Here is a 22,474-nt window from a genome sequence, read left to right on the forward strand (position 1 = left end):
GATGTCTGCCTCTGCCTTCTCCTTCTCTTCTGTGGCCTTCTTGGACTCTGGATCTGCAGGAAATTTTATTTTGGCCTCTCTCGTCAACAGGTTCAACATCCCAGTGACCAGTCTCACCAGACCCCTTTACATCAATTGTATAAACAATGAAAGATTGGACTGTTCCATACGTTTCCGCACGGAGCCCCTTCTAATGAGCATCGGATCTCATCACGAGAGGATTGAACTTTTGGTCCTCCCCAATTGCACCTCGGAAATTCTCCTTGGACTTCCCTGGCTTCAACTTCATTCCCCAACCCTGGATTGGTCCACTGGGGAGATCAAGAGTTGGGGGCCCTCTTGTTCCAAGGACTGTCTAAAACCGGTTCCCAGTAACCCTTGCCGTAACTCTGTGCTTCCTCCAGTAACCGGTCTCCCTAAGGCCTATATGGACTTCGCGGATGTTTTCTGCAAAAAACAAGCGGAGACTCTACCTCCTCACAGGCCTTATGATTGTCCTATCGACCTCCTTCCGGGCACTACTCCACCCCGGGGCAGAATTTATCCTCTCTCTGCCCCAGAGACTCTTGCCATGTCTGAATACGTCCAGGAGAATCTAAAAAAGGGCTTTATCCGTAAATCCTCCTCTCCTGCCGGAGCCGGATTTTTCTTTGTGTCCAAAAAAGATGGCTCTCTACGTCCTTGCATTGACTACCGCGGACTTAATAAAATCACGGTTAAGAACCGCTACCCCTTACCCCTCATCTCTGAACTCTTTGATCGCCTCCAAGGTGCCCACATCTTTACTAAATTGGACTTAAGAGGCGCCTATAACCTCATCCGCATCAGAGAGGGGGATGAGTGGAAAACAGCATTTAACACCAGAGATGGACACTTCGAGTATCTGGTCATGCCCTTTGGCCTGTGCAACGCCCCTGCTGTCTTCCAAGACTTTGTTAATGAAATTTTTCGTGATCTGTTATACTCCTGTGTTGTTGTATATCTTGATGATATCCTAATTTTTTCGGCCAATCTAGAAGAACACCGCCAGCATGTCCGTATGGTTCTTCAGAGACTTCGTGACAATCAACTCTATGCTAAAATTGAGAAATGTCTGTTTGAATGCCAATCTCTTCCTTTTCTAGGATACTTGGTCTCTGGCCAGGGACTACAAATGGATCCAGATAAACTCTCTGCCGTCTTAGATTGGCCACGCCCCTCCGGACTTCGTGCCATCCAACGTTTTTTGGGGTTCGCCAATTATTACAGGCAATTTATTCCACATTTTTCTACCATTGTGGCTCCTATTGTGGCTTTAACCAAAAAAAATGCCGATCCCAAGTCTTGGCCTTCTCAAGCGGAAGACGCCTTTAAACGACTCAAGTCTGCCTTCTCTTCGGCTCCCGTGCTCTCCAGACCTGACCCATCTAAACCCTTCCTATTGGAGGTTGATGCCTCCTCAGTGGGAGCTGGAGCTGTCCTTCTACAAAAAAACTCTTCCGGGCATGCTGTTACTTGTGGGTTTTTTTCTAGGACCTTCTCTCCGGCGGAGAGGAACTACTCCATCGGGGATCGAGAGCTTCTAGCCATTAAATTAGCACTTGAGGAATGGAGGCATCTGCTGGAGGGATCAAGATTTCCAGTTATTATTTACACCGATCACAAGAACCTCTCATACCTCGAGTCTGCCCAACGGCTGAATCCTCGTCAGGCCAGGTGGTCTCTGTTCTTTGCCCGATTTAATTTTGAAATTCACTTTCGGCCTGCTGATAAGAACATTAGGGCCGATGCTCTCTCTCGTTCCTCAGATGCTTCTGAAATTGAACTCTCTCCTCAACACATCATTCCTCCTGACTGCCTGATTTCCACTTCTCCAGCCTCCATCAGGCAAACTCCTCCAGGAAAGACCTTTGTTTCTCCACGCCAACGCCTCGGAATCCTCAAATGGGGTCACTCCTCCCATCTCGCAGGTCATGCGGGCATCAAGAAATCTGTGCAACTCATCTCTCGCTTCTATTGGTGGCCGACTCTAGAGACTGATGTGGTGGACTTTGTGCGAGCCTGCACTATCTGTGCCCGGGATAAGACTCCTCGCCAGAAGCCCGCTGGTTTTCTTCTTCCTCTGCCTGTTCCCGAACAACCTTGGTCTCTGATTGGTATGGATTTTATTACTGACTTACCCCCATCCCATGGCAACACTGTTATTTGGGTGGTCGTTGATCGATTCTCCAAAATGGCACATTTCATCCCTCTTCCTGGTCTTCCTTCAGCGCCTCAGTTGGCTAAACAATTTTTTGTACACATTTTTCGTCTTCACGGGTTGCCTACGCAGATCGTCTCGGATAGAGGCGTCCAATTTGTGTCTAAATTCTGGAGGGCTCTCTGTAAACAACTCAAGATTAAATTAAATTTTTCTTCTGCATACCATCCTCAATCCAATGGACAAGTAGAAAGAATTAACCAGATCTTGGGTGACTATTTACGACATTTTGTTTCCTCCCGCCAGGATGACTGGGCAGATCTTCTACCTTGGGCCGAATTCTCGTATAATTTCAGAATCTCTGAATCTTCCTCCAAATCCCCGTTTTTCGTGGTGTACGGCCGTCACCCTCTTCCCCCCCTCCCTACCCCCTTGCCCTCTGGTCTGCCCGCTGTGGATGAAATTTCTCGTGATCTTTCCATCATATGGAGAGAGACCCAAAATTCTCTCTTACAGGCTTCTTCACGCATGAAGAGATTCGCGGATAAGAAAAGAAGAGCTCCTCCCACTTTTTCCCCTGGAGACAAGGTATGGCTCTCCGCCAAATATGTCCGCTTCCGTGTCCCTAGCTATAAGTTGGGACCACGCTATCTTGGTCCTTTCAAGATTTTGCGCCAGATTAATCCTGTCTCTTACAAACTTCTTCTTCCTCCTTCTCTTCGTATTCCTAATGCCTTTCATGTTTCTCTTCTTAAACCACTTATCATTAACCGTTTCTCTCCCAAATCTGTTCCCCCCACTCCTGTCTCCGGCTCCTCGGACATCTTCTCCGTCAAAGAAATTTTAGCATCTAAAAAGGTCAGAGGGAAAACCTTCTTTTTAGTGGATTGGGAGGGTTGTGGTCCAGAAGAGAGGTCCTGGGAACCTGAGGACAATATCCTGGACAAAAGTCTGGTCCTCAGGTTCTCAGGCTCCAAGAAGAGGGGGAGACCCAAGGGGGGGGGTACTGTTACGCCGAGCGCTCCGGGTCCCCGCTCCTCCCCGGAGCGCTCGCTACACTCCTCTCACTGCAGCGCTCCGGTCGGTTCCACGTACCCGGGGCGCTGCGATACCGCCTCTGGCCGGGATGCGATTCGCGATGCGGGTAGCGCCCGCTCGCGATGCGCATCCCGGCTCCCGTACCTGACTCGCTCTCCGTCAGTTCTGTCCCGGCGCGCGCGGCCCCGCTCCCTAGGGCGCGCGCGCGCCGGGTCTTTGCGATTTAAAGGGCCACTGCGCCGCTGATTGGCGCAGTGGTTCCAATTAGTGTTTACACCTGTGCACTTCCCTATATCACCTCACTTCCCCTTCACTCCCTCGCCGGATCTTGTTGCCTTAGTGCCAGTGAAAGCGTTTCCTTGTGTGTTCCTAGCCTGTGTTCCAGACCTCCTGCCGTTGCCCCTGACTACGATCCTTGCTGCCTGCCCCGACCTTCTGCTACGTCCGACCTTGCTTCTGTCTACTCCCTTGTACCGCGCCTATCTTCAGCAGCCAGAGAGGTTGAGCCGTTGCTAGGGGATACGACCTGGTCACTACCGCCGCAGCAAGACCATCCCGCTTTGCGGCGGGCTCTGGTGAAAACCAGTAGTGACTTAGAACCGATCCTCTAGCACGGTCCACGCCAATCCCTCTCTGGCACAGAGGATCCACTACCTGCCAGCCGGCATCGTGACACAAACTTTTTAAAAGCATACGTTTCCGATGCCCCCCTTTACCAAAATACAACTCAACCCGTGACGTCAATATCCTCCTGAATCTTTTCCTTTCTTGGGAAGACAACGATTCTTTTTAACTAAAACTACTTTCATTCAAACTTACTATTCTTCTATGTCTCATATCTATTAAGCGTATATCTGATGTTAGAGCTCTTGATATAACTAGAAGACAATACTCCCCCGAAGGAGTTTTCTTTACAGTTTATCATCGTACAAAGACTAATTTACACTCAGTATTTTATCCAACTTTTCCTCATCAACACAAACTTTGCGTCGTATGTTGTCTACACTCTTATGAGTCTAAAACAGAATCTCTACACTCTACTTCTTCTTCTCAACTTCTGATATCTTTTTGTAAACCTCACAAGCCTGTTTCCTCCAGCACTTTAGCCTGTTAACCATGGCTACGGCTGGCATTGACACTTCTAAATTCGGCGCTCACTCTACTAGAGGAGCTGTATCAACAAAATTATTTCAATCTGGCGCTTCTCTTTCCGATATCATTAAAGAGGTAAATTGGTCATCTGACTCAACCTTCAAAGCATTCTGTTTCAAACATGATTCTCTTGTGTCTATGGTACTTCTGTAATATAATGTGTTAATTGATATTTATTATACTTTATGCTTAGCTTTAAACTAGCATAATAGGAGCGTCTTGTGTTTCATTAAAATTGAAGATTTTTCTATCCTTGGTGAAGGAAATATAGATTTTATTTAAAACAAGACGCGAGTATTAAACCACCCAAATTACCCATCCCTATGATTTCTTTAATTTGCTTTTGTTTTCACAGCCACTTAAAAAGACTCTCTCCAAAGAGTATTCCATACTTCAGATGAAGTTTCTCTACTGTTAAAGAAGTTTTCTTCCTGTTCCAGTTCTACTTTACCAGATTTGACTTCTCCTTCTATGGACTACTTATCTTCGTAAAAAAAGAAGGAAGATAGGATATCAACTGTAACTTATATAACATATCCTGCATTCTGATTGGTTTATATGGCATGGTTGCATGTTTTGCTACATCATGCTTATGTTTTCAAAGTTATTTATATATATTCTTTTGCTGATGAGTAAAAGAGGTTTTAAAGCATAATACTTTAATAAAATCTATATTTTCCTTCACCAAGGATAGGAAAATCTTCAATTATTTTCCCAAAATGATGACCCAGAGTATATCCGAAAGTAAAAATGATGCCCGCTCCAAACCCCTTGCGCTGAATCATCATTATGGGAATGGAATGTGTGTGCCCGTCCCTAACCTGTTACCCCAAATGCGCACCCTGCTCAGGTGGGGAGAGAGCGCTGCACAAATGAGGCAACTGCAAACCCCCAATGCTGTTGACTCTGTGGCCCACTTCTTTTTTTTGGGGGAAAAAAAGATATTATCAGGGGTATTGGGAAACAGTTTTATTTTTTTTGGGGGGGGTTGTGTTTTAAAATTTGGAAGACAATGTACTCTGGACTGGTATATTGGAGTATAATTCAGGGGAATTAAAATTAGGGAAAAGGATTAAAAATGTAGTGCTCCATGGAAGTGTGATACTGCCTGAAGCAGTTTTTAATACAGAGGCCCGGATGATCAGTGAGTGCTGGTGACCTTCCAAATCCCCCTCCTGTGACACACTCTGCATTTTTTCTGGGATCGTCCCTTCATTCTAGTGTGGGGAACCACAGTTCCATAGGTGCTCTGACCTGCTCTTTGGTAGTCAACAAAGATGAGGGCCTTTAGAACTTCCTCTTAAAACAGCAGGAATGTCCCTGTGTTGCCAGCGTGCTGGAACAGTAGAAAAGAGTTATACATGGCAACTTGTACCAGTTAGACCGTAACTTTTTTGTACCATGTCCGTGTTTTCTGCATGGCATCATATGGCTTGAGGACTTGATCAGAAAGATCAACTCCCCCCATATACTGATTGTAGTCCAGAATACAATCAGGCTTGAGGACTGGTCCCGTGGTACCTCGCACAGGGACAGGGGTGCTGCCGTTCCCATGAATTGTGGTGAGCATAAGGACACCCCTCTTGTCCTTATACCTGACCAGCAACAGGTTTTCATGGAAAAAGGCATGGGACCCACCCCGGGGGATAGGAGTGTGTAGGGGATGGGGCGGAAGGCCTCTTTGATACTTCCGGACTGTCCCACAAGCGACCGTGTATCTGGCAGCGAGGGATGTGAAGAGAGGGATACTAGCATAAAAGTTATCCACGTAAAGGTGGTAACCTTTATCTAGTAATGGGTGCAAAAGGCCCAAAACAATTTTTCCGCTAACACCCTGAGTGGGGTGGCATTCTGGGGTTCAATACAGGAATCTTGTCCCTCATACACCATAAACTTGCAAGTGTACCCGGAGGTACCCTAGGGCCCAGTGATAGATTTTGTATTACTAGTGCATATTTATATGTTCTGTTATTATCATTGTTTAATTTTTATGTATATATGTATTTTTAATAAATATATTAAGAAATTGAAGAACGACCTTTTCCAATAACATTATGTACCATTTTTAATGGTAGTGTCCTTGAGGTGTGGTTATTATTTTCTTATATTATTGCTCTAGATTAACCCTATATGTATTTTTAATAAATATATTAAGAAATTGAAGAACGACCTTTTCCAATAACATTATGTACCATTTTTAATGGTAGTGTCCTTGAGGTGTGGTTATTATTTTCTTATATTATTGCTCTAAATAACCACAGATACCTCGGTCATTTTTGCTGTGAGCTGCACACAACCTTTCTTTTGTTATATATTCATACTAGCATGGGGCACAGGGTCAGGAGCAGAGGAGGTTTGCGATCCCGCATGGCGGAGTCTCCGCCACCTTGGTGGCTCATCATCAGAAAATGATGAGGAGGATGAGGAAATAAGGAAGGTAGGATCTTCCTCGTCCTCTGTGGCGCTTTCAGTGTCAGAGGCAAGTATGGCATATGCCTCCTCCTCTGAAAATGCCCTGCGGGCCATTTCCCTACTCTAATGAAGTGTATATATGTGGGGAGAAAACCTTATTGGTGTGTGTGCTGCGTGTGGTGTGGTGCGAGACTTCATACCCTAACCCGCCCTAAACTACTAACTAACCTGTCCTAAGAACAAAAATATAAAAATATAAAATAAAAGTAAACAAAAAAAAAAAGAAAAAGAAACTAAAAAAAAAAAAAGACTTCTAGCACAAAAAACCCTACGCCATAAATAAAATGAATTTACCTAATGAGTGGTGTGCACACTGATTAGCGCTTGGTGGCGGCAGGGGCACAGTGGGGGCCCCACACAAAAAAAAACAAAAAATTTATTAAAAAACGATTAAAATCCGAAAAAAGCACCCGCCTGAACCCCCCAAAAAACGATGATTTGTGATAAATCACTGACAGCGGTGGGGCAGGCCGCACACACAGGTACGGTCAGTCCACACAGCACAGACCTGCTACTTGTGGCACGTACTGCCTATAGATGCAAACAATAAAATAAAATAAAATAGACGCTTTAATCCCCAAAAAAGCGCCTTCACCACAAAAAAATGCTGATCAGTACTACGGGACTGATTAGTGGTGGGTGGGCTTTAGCTAACAGTGGAGGACCGCTCTTTTAAAGCTATGAGGGCCCGGCCACACATTTAGCAAAAAATAAAAAGCTCTGCGCCCACCCAAAAAAAAAAACACTGGGGGCAGACTGCAGAGACCCTGTAGGGCCGGGGTCACGCAGCTAAAGGTGCTACGGACCAGCGGACACCTACAGACGGTACGCGCTAAAAAATATATATATTTATGCGCTGCGAGAAGCAATTACGTCCCTCGTCATTGCGCCGTGCAGTGCATAGCAACGACATATGGGACGCACACCGGAGGCCTGAAGCAGCGCGGACCCGACCCTGGCAACAGGTAATTATACAACCGGGGATGGGGGAGGCAACGGGGCAGCGGCGCCGGCAATGGGTGCCGCTGCCCCTTCTCTCCCCCTGGCTATCGGCGCCGGCAATGGGGCGCTGGCACCCATAGTCAGGGGGAGAGAACGGGCAGCGACGCAGATAGCCTGCGGGAGAAAAGCGACGCCAGCAGGGCTCTAGACCCCAGGAAAGGCAGGGGGAGAGAAGCGAGCAGCGACGGCCTCTCTCCCCCTGCCTTTCCTGGGGGTGTATCGGGGTATACGCATGCACACACATGTTAACTTTTTTTACCCAAATATCCTTGGTAAAATGAGGATGCGTATTATAGGCCGGTGCGTGGTATACACCGATAAATATGGTACTTATCCAGACCCTATTAACTGTGTATATGCAGGATTAATCCTCTTGTTGGGATCCAACATTAACCACTTTATTTACTGATCCTAGCAGGGTTAGGATATTAGTGCTGGGATCGCACTAATTAATAGCAATAGCCAGTGAGAGAGTGTATTATATACTCTACTCTTATGATGCTCATGGATAGTGGTGCAGCTTGAAAACTGTATGTACTGCTACATCCTACATGTTTCACCACTAGAACGTGGCCATCTCAAGGATGACAGTAGCAGACTTAGAGCCCATGTGTCAAACACGGGTTTTAAGACCTCTGCTCATGACGTCATAATCGCCAGGAGTTGCATCAGTATGATGTCAAACCAATCACTGTCAGTTACATATACACCTTTCACCCCTCGGCCAATCATCTGTGATCTCTTACCTGTTGACCTTTAGAGGTAATCACGGAATCCTGGATCCAGGCTCCGCTCCCGGACTACACTCGCAGACGCACTGCGCCTGCGCATCCACGGCCAGTCAGACGGCGAGCAGAGCGCATGACCTCTTAGTGATTCAGGGCTCCAGTGCGCATGATTTTAGACTTAGACTCAAAGCGGGATATCTGCGCGTACTGCGCATGACATAGATATTTGTCACAAACGAGCGACAGGATTCAAAGTGAGTAATAACAGGCTCTATTGATGTGACCACAGTGTGCCGGCGATATTCAAGGTGACAAAGTGGAATACATGTTAAGGTGCAGTTATATTGCTAATGATGGAAGATAGGTTTTAAATGATGGAATGAACTGATATTAGTCAATTGACATAATCCTTGTGTGATTTTGTGATCTTCTGTTATTTTAAGGAGTTCGATCACCCTTATTCAAATCTTTTCATCCACCATATTCTTTATTTTGTATTATTAACCAACCATATATTTAACTTATCCGGAAGGTGACACACATTTTATATTAGAGGTCTCAAGCAGGATGACACATGCTCTCATAGCCTATGTGCACTATATGTGCAATAATCTAAATAGAAGTATATATACAAAATTATTGGGTTCCTATCAGGCCAAATTTTTAGATACAGCTAACTAAATGGTGTGAAGGTGAAACCTTCATTTAGTCCCAAAGGGGCCAGTCTCCGGAGTTTAAAAATCCATTTGGACTCTTCTTTGAGGAGGATCTTGTCCAACTTTATTTGCCGTATTCCGAAGAATTGTACATTTTTCGGATTTCCACCGTGTTTATTCCATATATGCCTAGCCAAGGGCGTATCGGCGTGATTTTTCATACAACTAATATGCTTCGATACTCTCCTTCTTAGCTCCTGTATGGTTTTACCTATACATAGCATTGGACATGAGCATAGAGCACCATAAATCATTCCTTGGCTTTGTGCTTTTAACCCACTTGCACATAATTTTAAAAGATATAATAATTAAAAGTTAAGTTTTATGGTGGAGGACCTATGAGGGAATAGCGCCTTTTGGGTACTTTTGTTGTTGTTGCTATCGGGTCACACGTGACCCAGATGACCCAGAATCGCAGCAGATCGCCCATTAGTATTTACCGCTGATCTGCGGTGATCACCGATATGGGGGATCCTCAGGATCCTCCTTAAGGGGTTAAATGTGCGTTGTAAGATACAAAAACTTTTTATATGTTGTACATCCTGGCAAAACATTAACCTTTCTAATATACTTCATAAGAGAATTGTATTTCCTTTTTATAGAAATCATGGCTTATAAAATCATGGCTTTGTCCAAACTGAAGCACAGGCATGGACAAAGACTAGTAAGTGAGAGTGGGATAGCACTCCTCTGTGATCTCTCCTGTCTGATAGGAGAAGAGAAATCACAGAGGAGTACTATCTGACAGGAGAGATCATAGAGGAGTGCTAGCACACTGTTCTTCAGCTTGGATAAAACCATGATTTTAAAAGCCATGATTTTATAAGCCATGATTTCAATAGAAAGGAAAGAAAATTTTCTTATGAAGTATATGTGGTAGCGGGGTGTGATGATGGCAGATGTTGTTACCCTAGGGGCAGATGCCACTAACCCCTTGTATTCCTTGACACCAGGGCGTGGTTTAGCCTAAAACCACCCAAAGGTATACCGCTGGATCCTGGGCTAGTCACGGGGGCAATAAAGACTCTGACACCAAGTTACGGAAAATGGTAGCTTTATTGAGGGTAGACAGTTTGTAAAGTCTATACAGTTCAGCCAGGGTCCAAGGAGGTGACCAGTGACGCAGAGACCTTAAGGGCTTGCTGGGACTTGTAGTAGGACTGGACAATTGAATGCAGACCACGCTGACTTGACAGATGACATGGACTGACTTGACATGACTCATAAAGCTATGACTTTAGCTTACTTGACTTTATGGTGGCTGCAGAACTTGACTTTGAGGCCTCCAACACTCTGGACACACACACTAGGCACAACTGTACTGGACCTCAGCTTAGCAGAAGAGCAGAGCTCAAAGAGAGAGAAGCTATCTACACCCAGGGGTTATATGGGGGAGACTAGCAGGGAGCATAGGTCACTCTTGGGATCACCTGGTCACTGGTACCTCCTGGGTAACAATCACATTGTATAACTCTTAACTCCTTAACGACCACGGACGTAAATGTATGTCCCGGTTTGGCGGGACTTCCCGCACCAGGACGTACATTTACGTCCTGTGTATGACCGCGAGCATCGGAAGGGTGCTCGCGTAATACACTGCATGTTCCAGCTGCTAGCAGCAGCCTGGGACCCGCCGGTAATGGCCGACATCCGCGATCGCGCGGATGTCCGCCATTAACCCCTCCGATGTCGTGATCAATACAGATCACGGCATCTGCGGCATTGCAGCACTTTGATTGGATGATCGGATCGCCCGCAGCGCTGTGTCCTATACATAGCACTGCACAGTATTAGCAATCAAACGATTGTTATAGATAGTCCCCTATGGGGACATAAAAAGTGTAAAAAAAAGTTGAAAAATGTAAAAATAAAAAGTAAAAAAAACTGAAAAATCCCCTCCCCAATAAAAATGAAAATTGTCAGTTTTTTCCATTTTACCCCCAAAAAGCGTATTTAAAAAAAAAAAAAAACATATTTGGTATTGCCGCGTGCGTAAATGTCTGAACTATCAAAATATAATGTTAATGATCCCGTACGGTGAATGGCGTAAACGTAAAAAGATTTAAAAGTCCACAAATCCTGTGGACAATTTTTTTGTCACATTTTATTAAAAAAAAATTATCTAAAAGTTTTATATATGCACATGTGGTATCTAAATAATAGTACAGATAACGGCACAAAAAATGAGCCCTCATACCGCCCTATATACGGAAAAATGAAAAAGTTATAGGTGGTCAAAATAGGGCGATTTTAGATTACTGATTTTGTACAAAATGTTTTTGATTTTTTTTAAGCGGTACAAAAATATAAAAGTATCATTTTAATTGTATTGACCCACAGAATAAAGAACACATATCATTTTTACCGTAAAGTGTACAGTTTGAAAACAAAACTCTCCAAAATGTGCAAAATTTTGGTTTTCATTTAAATTTCCTCCCTAAAAAATTTTTTTGTTGGGTTCGCCGTACATTTTATGGTAAAATGAGAGGTTTCATTACAAAGTACAATTGGTACAATTGGCCCTTATATGGGTCTGTACATGGAAATATAAAGGAGCTATGGATTTTAGAATGCGAGGAGGAAAAAACAAAAATGCAACAATAAAATTGGCCTGGTCCTTGAGGTGAAAATGGGCTTGGTCATTAAGGGGTTAAAGCAACATTACATTTTATAACACTTTACATTGTAAAACATATTTACAATGGGGAAAGAAGTGCAGGGGGCCTTGGGGACACTGAAGGAGGCTGCCTGACAGGACAGCAGAAGCATGGGGTAACACCTCCCGTACTGGGCTACCACATATATTAGAAAAGTAAATGTTTTGCCAAGATCTACAACATACAAAAAGTTTTTGAATCTGACAGTGCCCATTAAAGCATAGTAAAGAAAGCAACAGATGATGTCATTAGGATATCTGGATCAGCACTTTTGGCCTTATAAATTTCAGTTGGGGTAGAGGAGGCATGGCCCAGTAATTGGTTGAACAAGAATATGGCTTTCGGAGGGTCCTGCTGGCTTGTTTGGGCAGTAAAGTAAGCCAAAATTGGGTGGAAGTATAGCAAGATCTCAGGGGGCTGTGAAAGTGTTTTCCTTGGTCTGGACTACCCCATAGTAGGGCTTTATTTCCCAGTATGTGTTGGTTCTGACAGGAGCTAGCTTCAGATGCCTCTGATCTCCAGAATAGCAGACCACATTGTTTTTCTTTCTCGTATATGAACTAATACACAGTATTTTTCTCCTATATATGAACTAATACCATGTGCTCTTATGAATTAATGTACTGTACCTGTGGTTACCCAGTACAGGAGTTGTTATTCTGTACACCTGCCCATCCTGTGTGGCGGCTTCCATTTCAGTGTTCTCTCAGGTCCACATCCCTCCTAATGTCTCTGTGCATTATGTTTGAGTTAATGTACTGTATTGTTATGCCTCTGTTGCTTTAAATCTTTGTTGTCAAAGCTATGTTACCAAGGAAGGTGCAAGGTGAACATGTGACATGTTGGTGACCTATGGGATTCCTCTAAATTGCTCCCATATATATACCAGGGAGGAGCTAGCCTAGTCATGCTGTGTTACAGCCAAGTGAAGACCTGAGCAGTTGTCTGGTGTTCCTGAGGGAGGTCAAGGCCTAGTCATGCACCATGCAGCTACTACCAGTTAACCGCTGCAGGTGAAAGTCAAAGCTTGGCGGTAAGCACAAATACAGGGGACAAGTCTTGTCAAGATAGTCAAGTCTGTCAAATTACTAAATTCAGCGTGGGTTGCACAAGTCAGTCCAAGTCCACTACAAGTCCCAGCGAGCCAACAAGCTTCCTAAAGTTCACTGAGCGCCTAAACTGAGCTGTAAAGAATTTAACAACCTGTCTGCTTCAGTAAAGTGCCTTTGTTCCGTAACCTTGTATCAGAGTGATTATTTGCCTTGCGCCTGGCCCAGGAACCAGCAGCCATACCTCGGATGGTGTGGAGGATAACCATGCCCTGGCATCACGAACACATAATGTTAATATCATCTGCCCTATGGGTTAACAACATCTGCCCTTCCAACACTCTCACCACATACCCATTTATGAATTAATACATTGTGCCCCCATATCAAATACAAATTAATATACTGTTCCCCATGTATGAATTATTACAGTGCCCCTTATCATACATAAATTATTACCCTGTGCCCCATATATGAATAAATACATTGTGCCCTCATATAATTTATGAATTAAAATACTGAGCCCCCATATCAAATATACATTAATACACTGTGCTCCCACTGTGCCGCTGTATAACATACTTACCTGTCCCATGTCCACTCATACACTGTCCTCACTGATTGCAAATCTGGCCTCACCCTGAGAGGGATGCAGGCAGTGTAATTATGTATTAACGCTACCTATGTCCTGCTTGTAGTGCGGAGTGGTAGTTCCCGCCTTCCACTGAAATTTCATTGGTAATTGCGTTGTAAGGATACGCTTATAATGAATACAGGTAGGGGACTGGTACAGATCCTGCTTTTGTCCAGTTTGCAGAAGCAGCAGTTATTTTTACAACTGATTCCTTAAAGGGGTACTCCGCACCTAAACATCTTATCTCCTATACAAAGGATGGGAGATAAGATGTCTGATCGTGGGGGTCTGGCCACTGGGACCCCCGCGATCTCTGGCGTGGCACTTCTGTCATCCGAGCAAATTCTGCTCCGTGCTGGATGACAGGTGACCATAGCCATCATGCACCTTCATTCATGAGTATGGGAGAAGGAGAGTGGTTATGTACTAGCCATCACACTCCCTCCAATAGACATAAATGGCGGGGGTGTGGCATGATGTCATGAACACAGAAGTTCCAAGCTTCCATGTTAAAGTATGCCGTGGTGCTGGTTGCTGGAGATCACTGGGGGTCCCAGCGGCTTTAGAGGCGGGGTACGGGTACCCCTTTAATCCCACCCCTGCTGCTTTATACCTGTGCCAGGATTTACTGCTCCTTTGGACACCAAGTAGTTTTTTTCTGATTTTCAGCTTCTGGAAGCTATATCTGACTTTTACCTGAAATATCTATATCTGTGTCATCTGATTATTTTTCTTTATTCTTTTTTGGGGGGCTTCTGATTATGACATTTGAATCACAAATAGTGCACATGACCGCCTTCATCACACCTTAAAATGACCCCATGAAGACAGACCCCCCAAACCAGATCCACCTAAACATAGACAGATGTCTGATCAATTTCCTAAAGTAATAGACACCTTTTCTCTTAAATAGTAAATGGGCAACAATGTAATAGTTTCCAGAGCTAAAGCTCCCTGAGTCCATGGTGTGAGACCCCCTCCATGACATCCATATGTACTAACAGGACTGGAATACTAAACAACTATGTACAGAAGTTCTGATCTGTGTGGAGGACCTCCCATGATATCACATGTACCAGTGTAACTAGTATTCAAGGTGACTGCGTCTTTATTAAAGCTCCTACTGAATGTGAATAATTCACCTTGCGCACAGGGCAAAGAGCAGCCCCGACTTGCCAGAGTGCACAAAGGTCGGCAGTCCATAAAGAGTCAGAGAGGGGGAGGGGCTGGGGAGGGACTTAGGAGAGTCTAGGAAGTCCAGAGATCCTGCAGTGAAGTTCAGTGTTTCCTGCCATCAGTGGAGGAGGAGAGACAGATGACTAAGTGTGTGGCTACGGGCTGACAGCTCAGCTGAACCATGGACGACTTCAGAAGCCTGGCAAATAACATCTTCACAGTATGGCTCTCCATCATCATCGTCTTCATCATGTTACCCTCCATGTTTGGCATGTCTCTGGGCATTTCCGAGATCTACATGAAGATCCTGGTTAATATACTGGAGGTGAGCAGCGTCCAGATTGTGTGCACTTTCTTCCCTACTCCTCAGCATTACAACACACTTGTATTACTTCAGACTTTACACTGCAGAATCGTATGCTGGTCATAGACTTCCAGAGAATGACGGTTGTCATCCGGAGCTGAAAGGGTTACTTCTGACCTGTTAGGATTTGGTTGATCAGTGGTAACAGGTGAAGAAGGATTGTTTTACAAACTTAATGCTTGATGCTAAAGAACTGCTATGATATTTATGGATGTGGGGTTTATATATTTATTTATTTGTTTACACTGCAGAGTTGTTATAATTAGTTTATGAAAAAGGATACTTGTTATTGGAAAGGAAAAACCATGATGCTGAAGTTGGTTTCTTATTTGAGCATTTTCTTCTAGATGCCTATGACAGAAAACCCCTTTTCTACTCTTTTTCCTCTGCAGTAAATCTGTTTTTTTTTTTTTTTATACATAAATGTTGAAAATGATCTGGGAACAATCAAATTCAGAAAAAAAAAATCAAGATTGTATTTTCAAAAAATATAGGTTTTGAATAAGTAATGGAGGAATTTAAGGGGTTAAACGCTGTTAGGCCACAAAACTGGAAATATGAGTATGGGCCCCTCCATAATACCCAACTGTATCCAGCCTGGCCCAAACAGTGGATTAGCAATACAACAGGTGCCAACTACATACATTTACAGCATTTTTAATAAGTGATGATTTTAAGGGGTTAAACACCATTGGGCCACTAACCTAAGGGTGGAAATATAAAGAGTAAGGGCCCTACCATAATACCCAATTGTATCCAGCTTGGCCCAAACAGTAAATTGGTAGCGAAAACAGGTGCCAACCTTGCCCTTTGCTTATGTGTATTAGGAATAACTGATGATTTTAAGATTTTAATAGGTTAAACACACCCTTGGGCCTCTAGTATATATTAGGGCCAGACGATATGGGAAAATGTGCGGTTGCGATTATGGCCCTTTATATTGCGATGACACGTTCTCTCTTCCCCCCCCCCCCCCCCCCGTCACATTCTCCCGCTCCTCGCCCCACCCCCCTCTCCTCCGTCACATTCTCGCGCTCCTTGCCCCCCGTCACATTCTCGCGCTCCTTGCCCCCCCGTCACATTCTCGCGCTCCTTGCCCCCCCGTCACATTCTCGCGCTCCGCGCACCCCCCCCGTCACATTCTCCTGCTCCGCGCACCCCCCGTCACATTCTCCTGCTCCGCGCACCCCCCGTCACATTCTCCCGCTCCGCGCACCCCCCCCCCCCGTCACATTCTCCCGCTCCGCGCACCCCCCCCGTCACATTCTCCCGCTCCGCGCACCCCCCCCCCCCCCCCGTCACATTCTCCCACTCCGCGCACCCCCCGTCACAATCTCCGGCTCCACACCCCCTCATCACAAGCCGCCATATCCACCTGCCAAGAGCATCATATAGTGCATGCGCTATTTCTCCCGTTACGATCTTCCGTCTCAAAATAATGTCCGTTGTTAATAACAGACTATAAGGGATTAAAACGGATAATGTAAAAATCCCATAGACTATAATGGGATTTTCTAACGAACGTTTAATGGCAGATTTTCAGGGTTTTCATAACGGAACATCAAACGGATCTTTAAAACGGATGAATTTTATAGTGTGAAAGCAGCCTAAGCTATATAGCAGTTTTTGGTTGTGTGACCGGAAATAATCATCATGTCGCGCTCGCGTGGTATCGCAACTTGCAAGTGAATGGGGTCACTAGGATGGATTTGTTGGTACTGCAAAGTCATTGTTGCGACTGTAAACTGTTGTGTAACCCTAGCCTTATCCTAAATACTGAGGTCAGCACTTAATCAGTGAACTATGCTCATAGGGGGGTATTTATCAATTCTTGTTGTGGAACGCTATTCGGGGGATTTTTGTGGTGCTTTGGGCATCTTCTCACCATAGTTAAAATTTTGACACACAACCTTTTTTAACTTTTTGTCACAAATAAAATCTCTTCCAGTCACAGCTTTGGTCAGGGATTACTTAGGTTTGCGACTAGAGATGAGCGAACTTACAGTGATGCGATTTGTCACGAACTTCGGGCTTGGCAGTTGCTGACTTTAGCCTGCATAAATTAGTTCAGCTTTCAGGTGCTCCGGTGGGCTGGAGACTCTCTCCTAGGACTGTATCCACCTTTTCCAGCCCACCGGAGCAATGGAGAAATTCCAAGGTGGGAACATCAACATAGCCTGCACAGAAATTCCGAGGTGGGAACATAGCCTTAGTGTGTCTAGTATTGCAACTCTGTTTAACTTAATCAATACCGATTACTATTATTTAAAAAAAATGTGTGACTTGTCATAATCTTTGATCAACGCGGGTCACTTGGTCACTAAAATGGTTAGGCAGAAGCACATCTCGGATCACCTCTTTTTAGCTTACCTCTTTTTAGGTTTCCTTAACCCCTTAAAGACCACGGGTTTTTCAGTTTTTGCACTTTCGTTTTTTCCTCATCACCTTCTAAAAATCATAACTCTTTCAATTTTGCACCTACAGACCCATATGAGGGCCAATTGTACTGACATTGATCATTTCACAACAACATTTATGGCAAACCCAGAAAAAAAAAATATTTGTGGGATAAAATTGGGGGGGAAAAAAACGCTATTTTGTACATTTTGGGAGCTTCAGATTCTATACAGTGCATTGTTCGGTAAAAATGACTCCATATCTTTAATCTGTTGGTCCATACGATTAAAATGATACCCTACTTATATAGGTATGATTTTGTCTTGCTTCCGGAAAAAATCATAACTACATGCTCGAAAATTAATACGTTTAAAATTGTCATCTTCTGACCACTATAACTTTTTTTTTTTTCTTCCACGTACAGGGCAGTATGAGGGCTCATTTTTTGCGCCGCCATCAGAAGTTTTTATCGGTACCATTTTTGTTTTGATCAGACTTTTTTACTGCTTTTTATAAAAATTCTTATTGTATAAAAAGTGACTAAAATATGGTATTTTTGAATTTTTTTGCACATACGCCATTGACGTGCAGTTTAATTAACTATATATTCGGACATTTACACATGCGGCGATACATATATATATATATATATATATATATATATATATATAATAAATAAATATTATTATTTTTTTATTGGAAAAGGGGGGGTGATTCAAACTTCCATTAGGGGAGGGGGTTAAAAGGGTATTCCAGGGAAATGATATATATATATATATAATATATATATATATATATATATATATATATATATATATATATATATATACATACATACATATACACACAGTTACCCCCCCCCCCCCGACATATGATCAAATCGACATACGATGGCCTCTCAGAGGTTTTTTATGTCGGGGCCATCGCATTAAGTGCTATCCGGCAGCGCAAAATGCTTAAGCTGCGGCCGGATAGCAGCTTAATGTTCCCTGTGTGGTGCGGTAAGTATTACTTAACCCTCCACGATGCTCCGGGGTGCCCTCCGGGTCCAGCGCTGGTCTTCCGGTGTCTTCTCGGCCCTCTCCGATGACGTCAATACGCTGCTGCGCACGTCATCCAATATGAATGGCGTACGCAGCGGCGTAATGACGTTCCTACGCAGGCCCAGTAAGGCCTTGCAGAGGACCGGAGAAGACCAGGAGAGCCCAGCGGAGGCCCGGGGACACCATCGCGAGCGGCGGGGACAGGTGAGTACAGCTTCCTATACTTCACATTGCACGAATCCCTCAACATACGATGGCTCGTTTGGAACGAATTACCATCGTATGTTGAGGGACCACTGTATATATAATATACATACATATAATCAACTGGCTCCATAAAGTTAAACAGATTTGTAAATTGCTTCTATTAAAAAATCTTAATCCTTCAAATCATTATCAGCTGCTGAAGTTGAGTTGTTCTTTTATGTCTGACAACAGTTCTTCTGCTGACACCTCTCTCTCTAGGGAACTGCACAGAGTAGGATAGGTTTGCTATGGGAATTTGCTTCTACTCTGGACAGTTCCCGAGACAGGTGTCATCAGAGAGCACTTGCACAGAAAAGAACAACTCAACTTCAGTACTGAAAGGATTAAGATTTTTTTAATAGAACTAATTTACAAATCTGTTTAACTTTCTGGACCCAATTGATGGAGAAAAAAGTTTTTTTTCTGGATAACCCCCTTTAAATCATCTTTATTGCATGTTATCTTTTATTATAACCTGCAATACACTGATCAAGCAGTCATTCAGCGGTCAGACACTGAGGAGGCAGGTAAGGGACTCTCCGTGTGCGTCCTAGCTGATCGGGACACTGCGGTTTCATCGTGGTGGTCCTGATCAACCAGACTGAGCTTCTGGGAGTGCATTTTTGCCGTGTCTAAAGGGTTAATAGCATGCGTCACCCCGATCAATGACTCCCGCTATTTGCCACTGGTTCTGGTCATTGTTAGAGGCCGGGCCCGACCTGGTACGACCCGGGTCACAATATGACCCTGCGTTATAGAAAAGGAGCGGGCTCAGGGCGTGCAGGTATTCCCTGCGTCCTTTAAAGAGGTACTCCACTGGAAAACATTTTTCTTTTAAATCAACTGGTGCCAGAAAGTTGAAACAGATTTGTAAATTACTTCTATTAAAAAAAAAAAAAAAAAAAAAAAAAAAAAAAAAAAAAAAAATCCCAATCCTTTCAGTACTTATCAGCTGCTATATACAACAGAGTAAGTGCTTTTCTTTTGGAATTTCCTTTCTGTCTGACAACATGCTCTTTGCTGACACCTATGTCCATTTTAGGAATTGTCCAGAGTAGGAACAAATCCCCATAGCAAACCTCTCTTGCTCTGGACAGTTCCTGACACGAACAGAGGTGTCAGCAGAGAGCATGTTGTCGGACAGAAAGGAAATTCAAAAAGTGAATGGACACATTTTCTAAAAATTCTCTCTTCACATTCACCAAAAAAGTAAACTAAGTATGGACTGGTGTAGTTTAGAGACTTTTCAGTGGTTTTCGGCCTTTTTTATTTTCATTTTTATTGCACCTTTTCACAAAGTCTCAGTTGATACATTAATTACCACTGCACAAGACTAACCTTAACAGCTGGTCTGTGCAAAAAAGATTGTGTAAACCAAAAAGATGCCATGAAATAGCCTCAGGTGCTGATTGTGAGACAAAACTACACACAAAAACAGCTCTAAAGACAATGAAAAATGCCCCCCCCCCCCCATGATGTACAAATTCATAGAAAGTCTGACTTTAAATGAATTCATACACCAAGGAAAGGCATTCAAAAACTATAAAGCATAGTAACCAGTTGAGTGCTTCTGTCTAATTGCGCATGTAAATTATTATTATTATTTTTTTTTATTTTTTTTGCATCTCGTTAAAAGGTACTTTGTTGTACTTTTCTGTTGCCATTAGATTGTGTGAGAAAGGAAAGAAGAGGGGAAAAAAAAAAAAAAAGGAGGGGGGGGGGGGTTTAGGGCAAAGAACCTGCATCATTATTGTGTGCTTGCTTTCTGCATCCAGATTTTCCTTGCATGGAAGTCAATGGGAAGCAACATCAGCTGCCGAAAATCTGCAGCGAAATATGCATTTTTGAATATACCCTAAGGGTAGGGTAATGTATACCGCATCTGTAGCATATTTCATGCTGTAGAAAATTTCTGCTGATTCTGCTACAAGCAGACACAGAGGGCTACTAAGCAGCAGCCCAGTAAGGTTTAGAGGGTGGTCACCGAACACACAGCAGTCACTAGAGCGAGCTTTCCACCTCGTCAAGACAGCACAACCAGAGAGATGGCCTCCTCTCCTATGGACAGGAAACCTAGAGTACAAAATAAATTACAGCCCTCCTATGCCTCAGTGATATCCCGTCCCTAGGAAGCCTGGAGTAGTCCATGTCCCTTGGGAGGCTGTGGGCATCAGTGAATAAAGTCCTGGGAGGCAAATGTTATCCCTTATTTTTGCGATATTCAGGGTCTCTATTGCCCACTGGTTGGGAGGGTTCTTCCAGCAGCACCCCCAGCAGCAGTAAGCTCCCCTATGCTGCTGCCCTCCTCCAGCTCCCTCTGTTCCCTGATGCCGTAATCTGCCCATGGTTGCGGGAAGTGGATATGGACATTCTCTTACCCTTAGATGGGCTGCGGTGCTCGTTCTCTTCTGCAGGGCGCTGAAAGGGGTCCGGAGCTCCCGCAGCCATATCTGCTACCTAGCAAGCCTCCTGGAGGGAGTACAGTGCTGAGGATGAGCTCCACAGGAGAAGAGTCTTCCAAGCGGGACCATACGGAATCCTCTTCCAGGAACCCATCTACGGTACCGTGATTGAGTGTATCCAGGATTTTTTATTCATGTATACTGATGTTTGATTTATAAATTTTTTTATTCTTTTGGCAGATGTACCTAAAGAAAGCGTCTTAAAAAATCCAAGAATAGGGAATGCGCCATGGGTAAAGCTGCCTTGCCAACTGATTTTGACAAGCCTAATTGTGCATCCTGCATTAATAAGGTTATAGTGGCAGAGACTCTTTTATTGCAAGTGCATGAGATGGTGAAAAAACAGATTGAAACTACTCTTAAAGGTCTTCTGCTGGTAGCCACCCCACCGCAGCCTATAGTAACCCCTTCTGTTCCTGTTGTGATTGAGGAGGATGAAGGTTTGGTTACGGCTCGCTCTGACTAGATGTTCACTTCAGGGGACAATTCCTAGCCATCTGAGGATAATCTGTCAGGGAAGCCACTATTTCTGGATATAGATCAATTGATCAAGGTGGTTAAAGCAGCCATGGGGTTGGAGGAGCCCAAGGAACCGAAATCTATTCAAGATATTGGCCCTGATTCACTATTGTAAACCTGACCTGTTTTGTCGGGTTGTGCGTCAGAATTCCTGTCTGCGTCAGAAAAATAAAAAACCCGACCAACTCTCCATTTTACCAAGAACCAGAACAAGGGGTGTGGGAACATGGGAAAGGGGGTGTGGTTGCTGAAGAGTGGCTTGTCCTTGACATTTAAAAAAAATCCCAACATATTTACTAAGGTTTCCACAGACAATCTGGTGGATTTGCACTCTGGAAAACCCCACAGCTCAGAGCATGTGTTTAAAAAAAAAAAATAATAATAAAAAAAAAAAAATGAAGTGGAAAGTGCAAAATGTAGGGAAACCTTAGTAAATATCATGGAAAAATATCTGTTGGAAAAAAAACCCCACAAAAACTACATTCTACTCTTAGTAAATCAGGGCCATTATATGGTTGAAGGTCTTGAGGTCAAGAAATGTAGAAATTAGTTTTGAGACAAGACTGTCTCAAAACTAATCTATAGAACTTGTAATAGAGTATTAGTGAATCGGCACTACAAATCCCAGGACACCCCCAAC

General features: G+C 43.9%; 1 protein-coding gene across 4 annotated transcripts in view; it reads left to right on the plus strand.

The window, feature by feature from the left end:
* Positions 1 to 22,474, plus strand: part of GPAT3 (glycerol-3-phosphate acyltransferase 3) — a 125,483-nt gene that overhangs the window by 43,691 nt on the left and 59,318 nt on the right. The window contains exon 1 of one of the 4 annotated variants that reach the window (XM_056568776.1): positions 14,882 to 15,128. The exons of the other annotated variants lie outside the window; for them this stretch is intronic. Within the exon in view, the coding sequence (XP_056424751.1) occupies positions 14,985 to 15,128 (144 nt within the window). The 5' untranslated portion in view covers positions 14,882 to 14,984. Of the gene's footprint in view, positions 1 to 14,881; positions 15,129 to 22,474 lie in introns of those variants that run through there. 4 annotated transcript variants of the gene reach the window in all.

Source organism: Hyla sarda, chromosome 1 (assembly GCF_029499605.1).
Source record: "Hyla sarda isolate aHylSar1 chromosome 1, aHylSar1.hap1, whole genome shotgun sequence".
Taxonomy (NCBI): Eukaryota; Metazoa; Chordata; class Amphibia; order Anura; family Hylidae; genus Hyla; species Hyla sarda.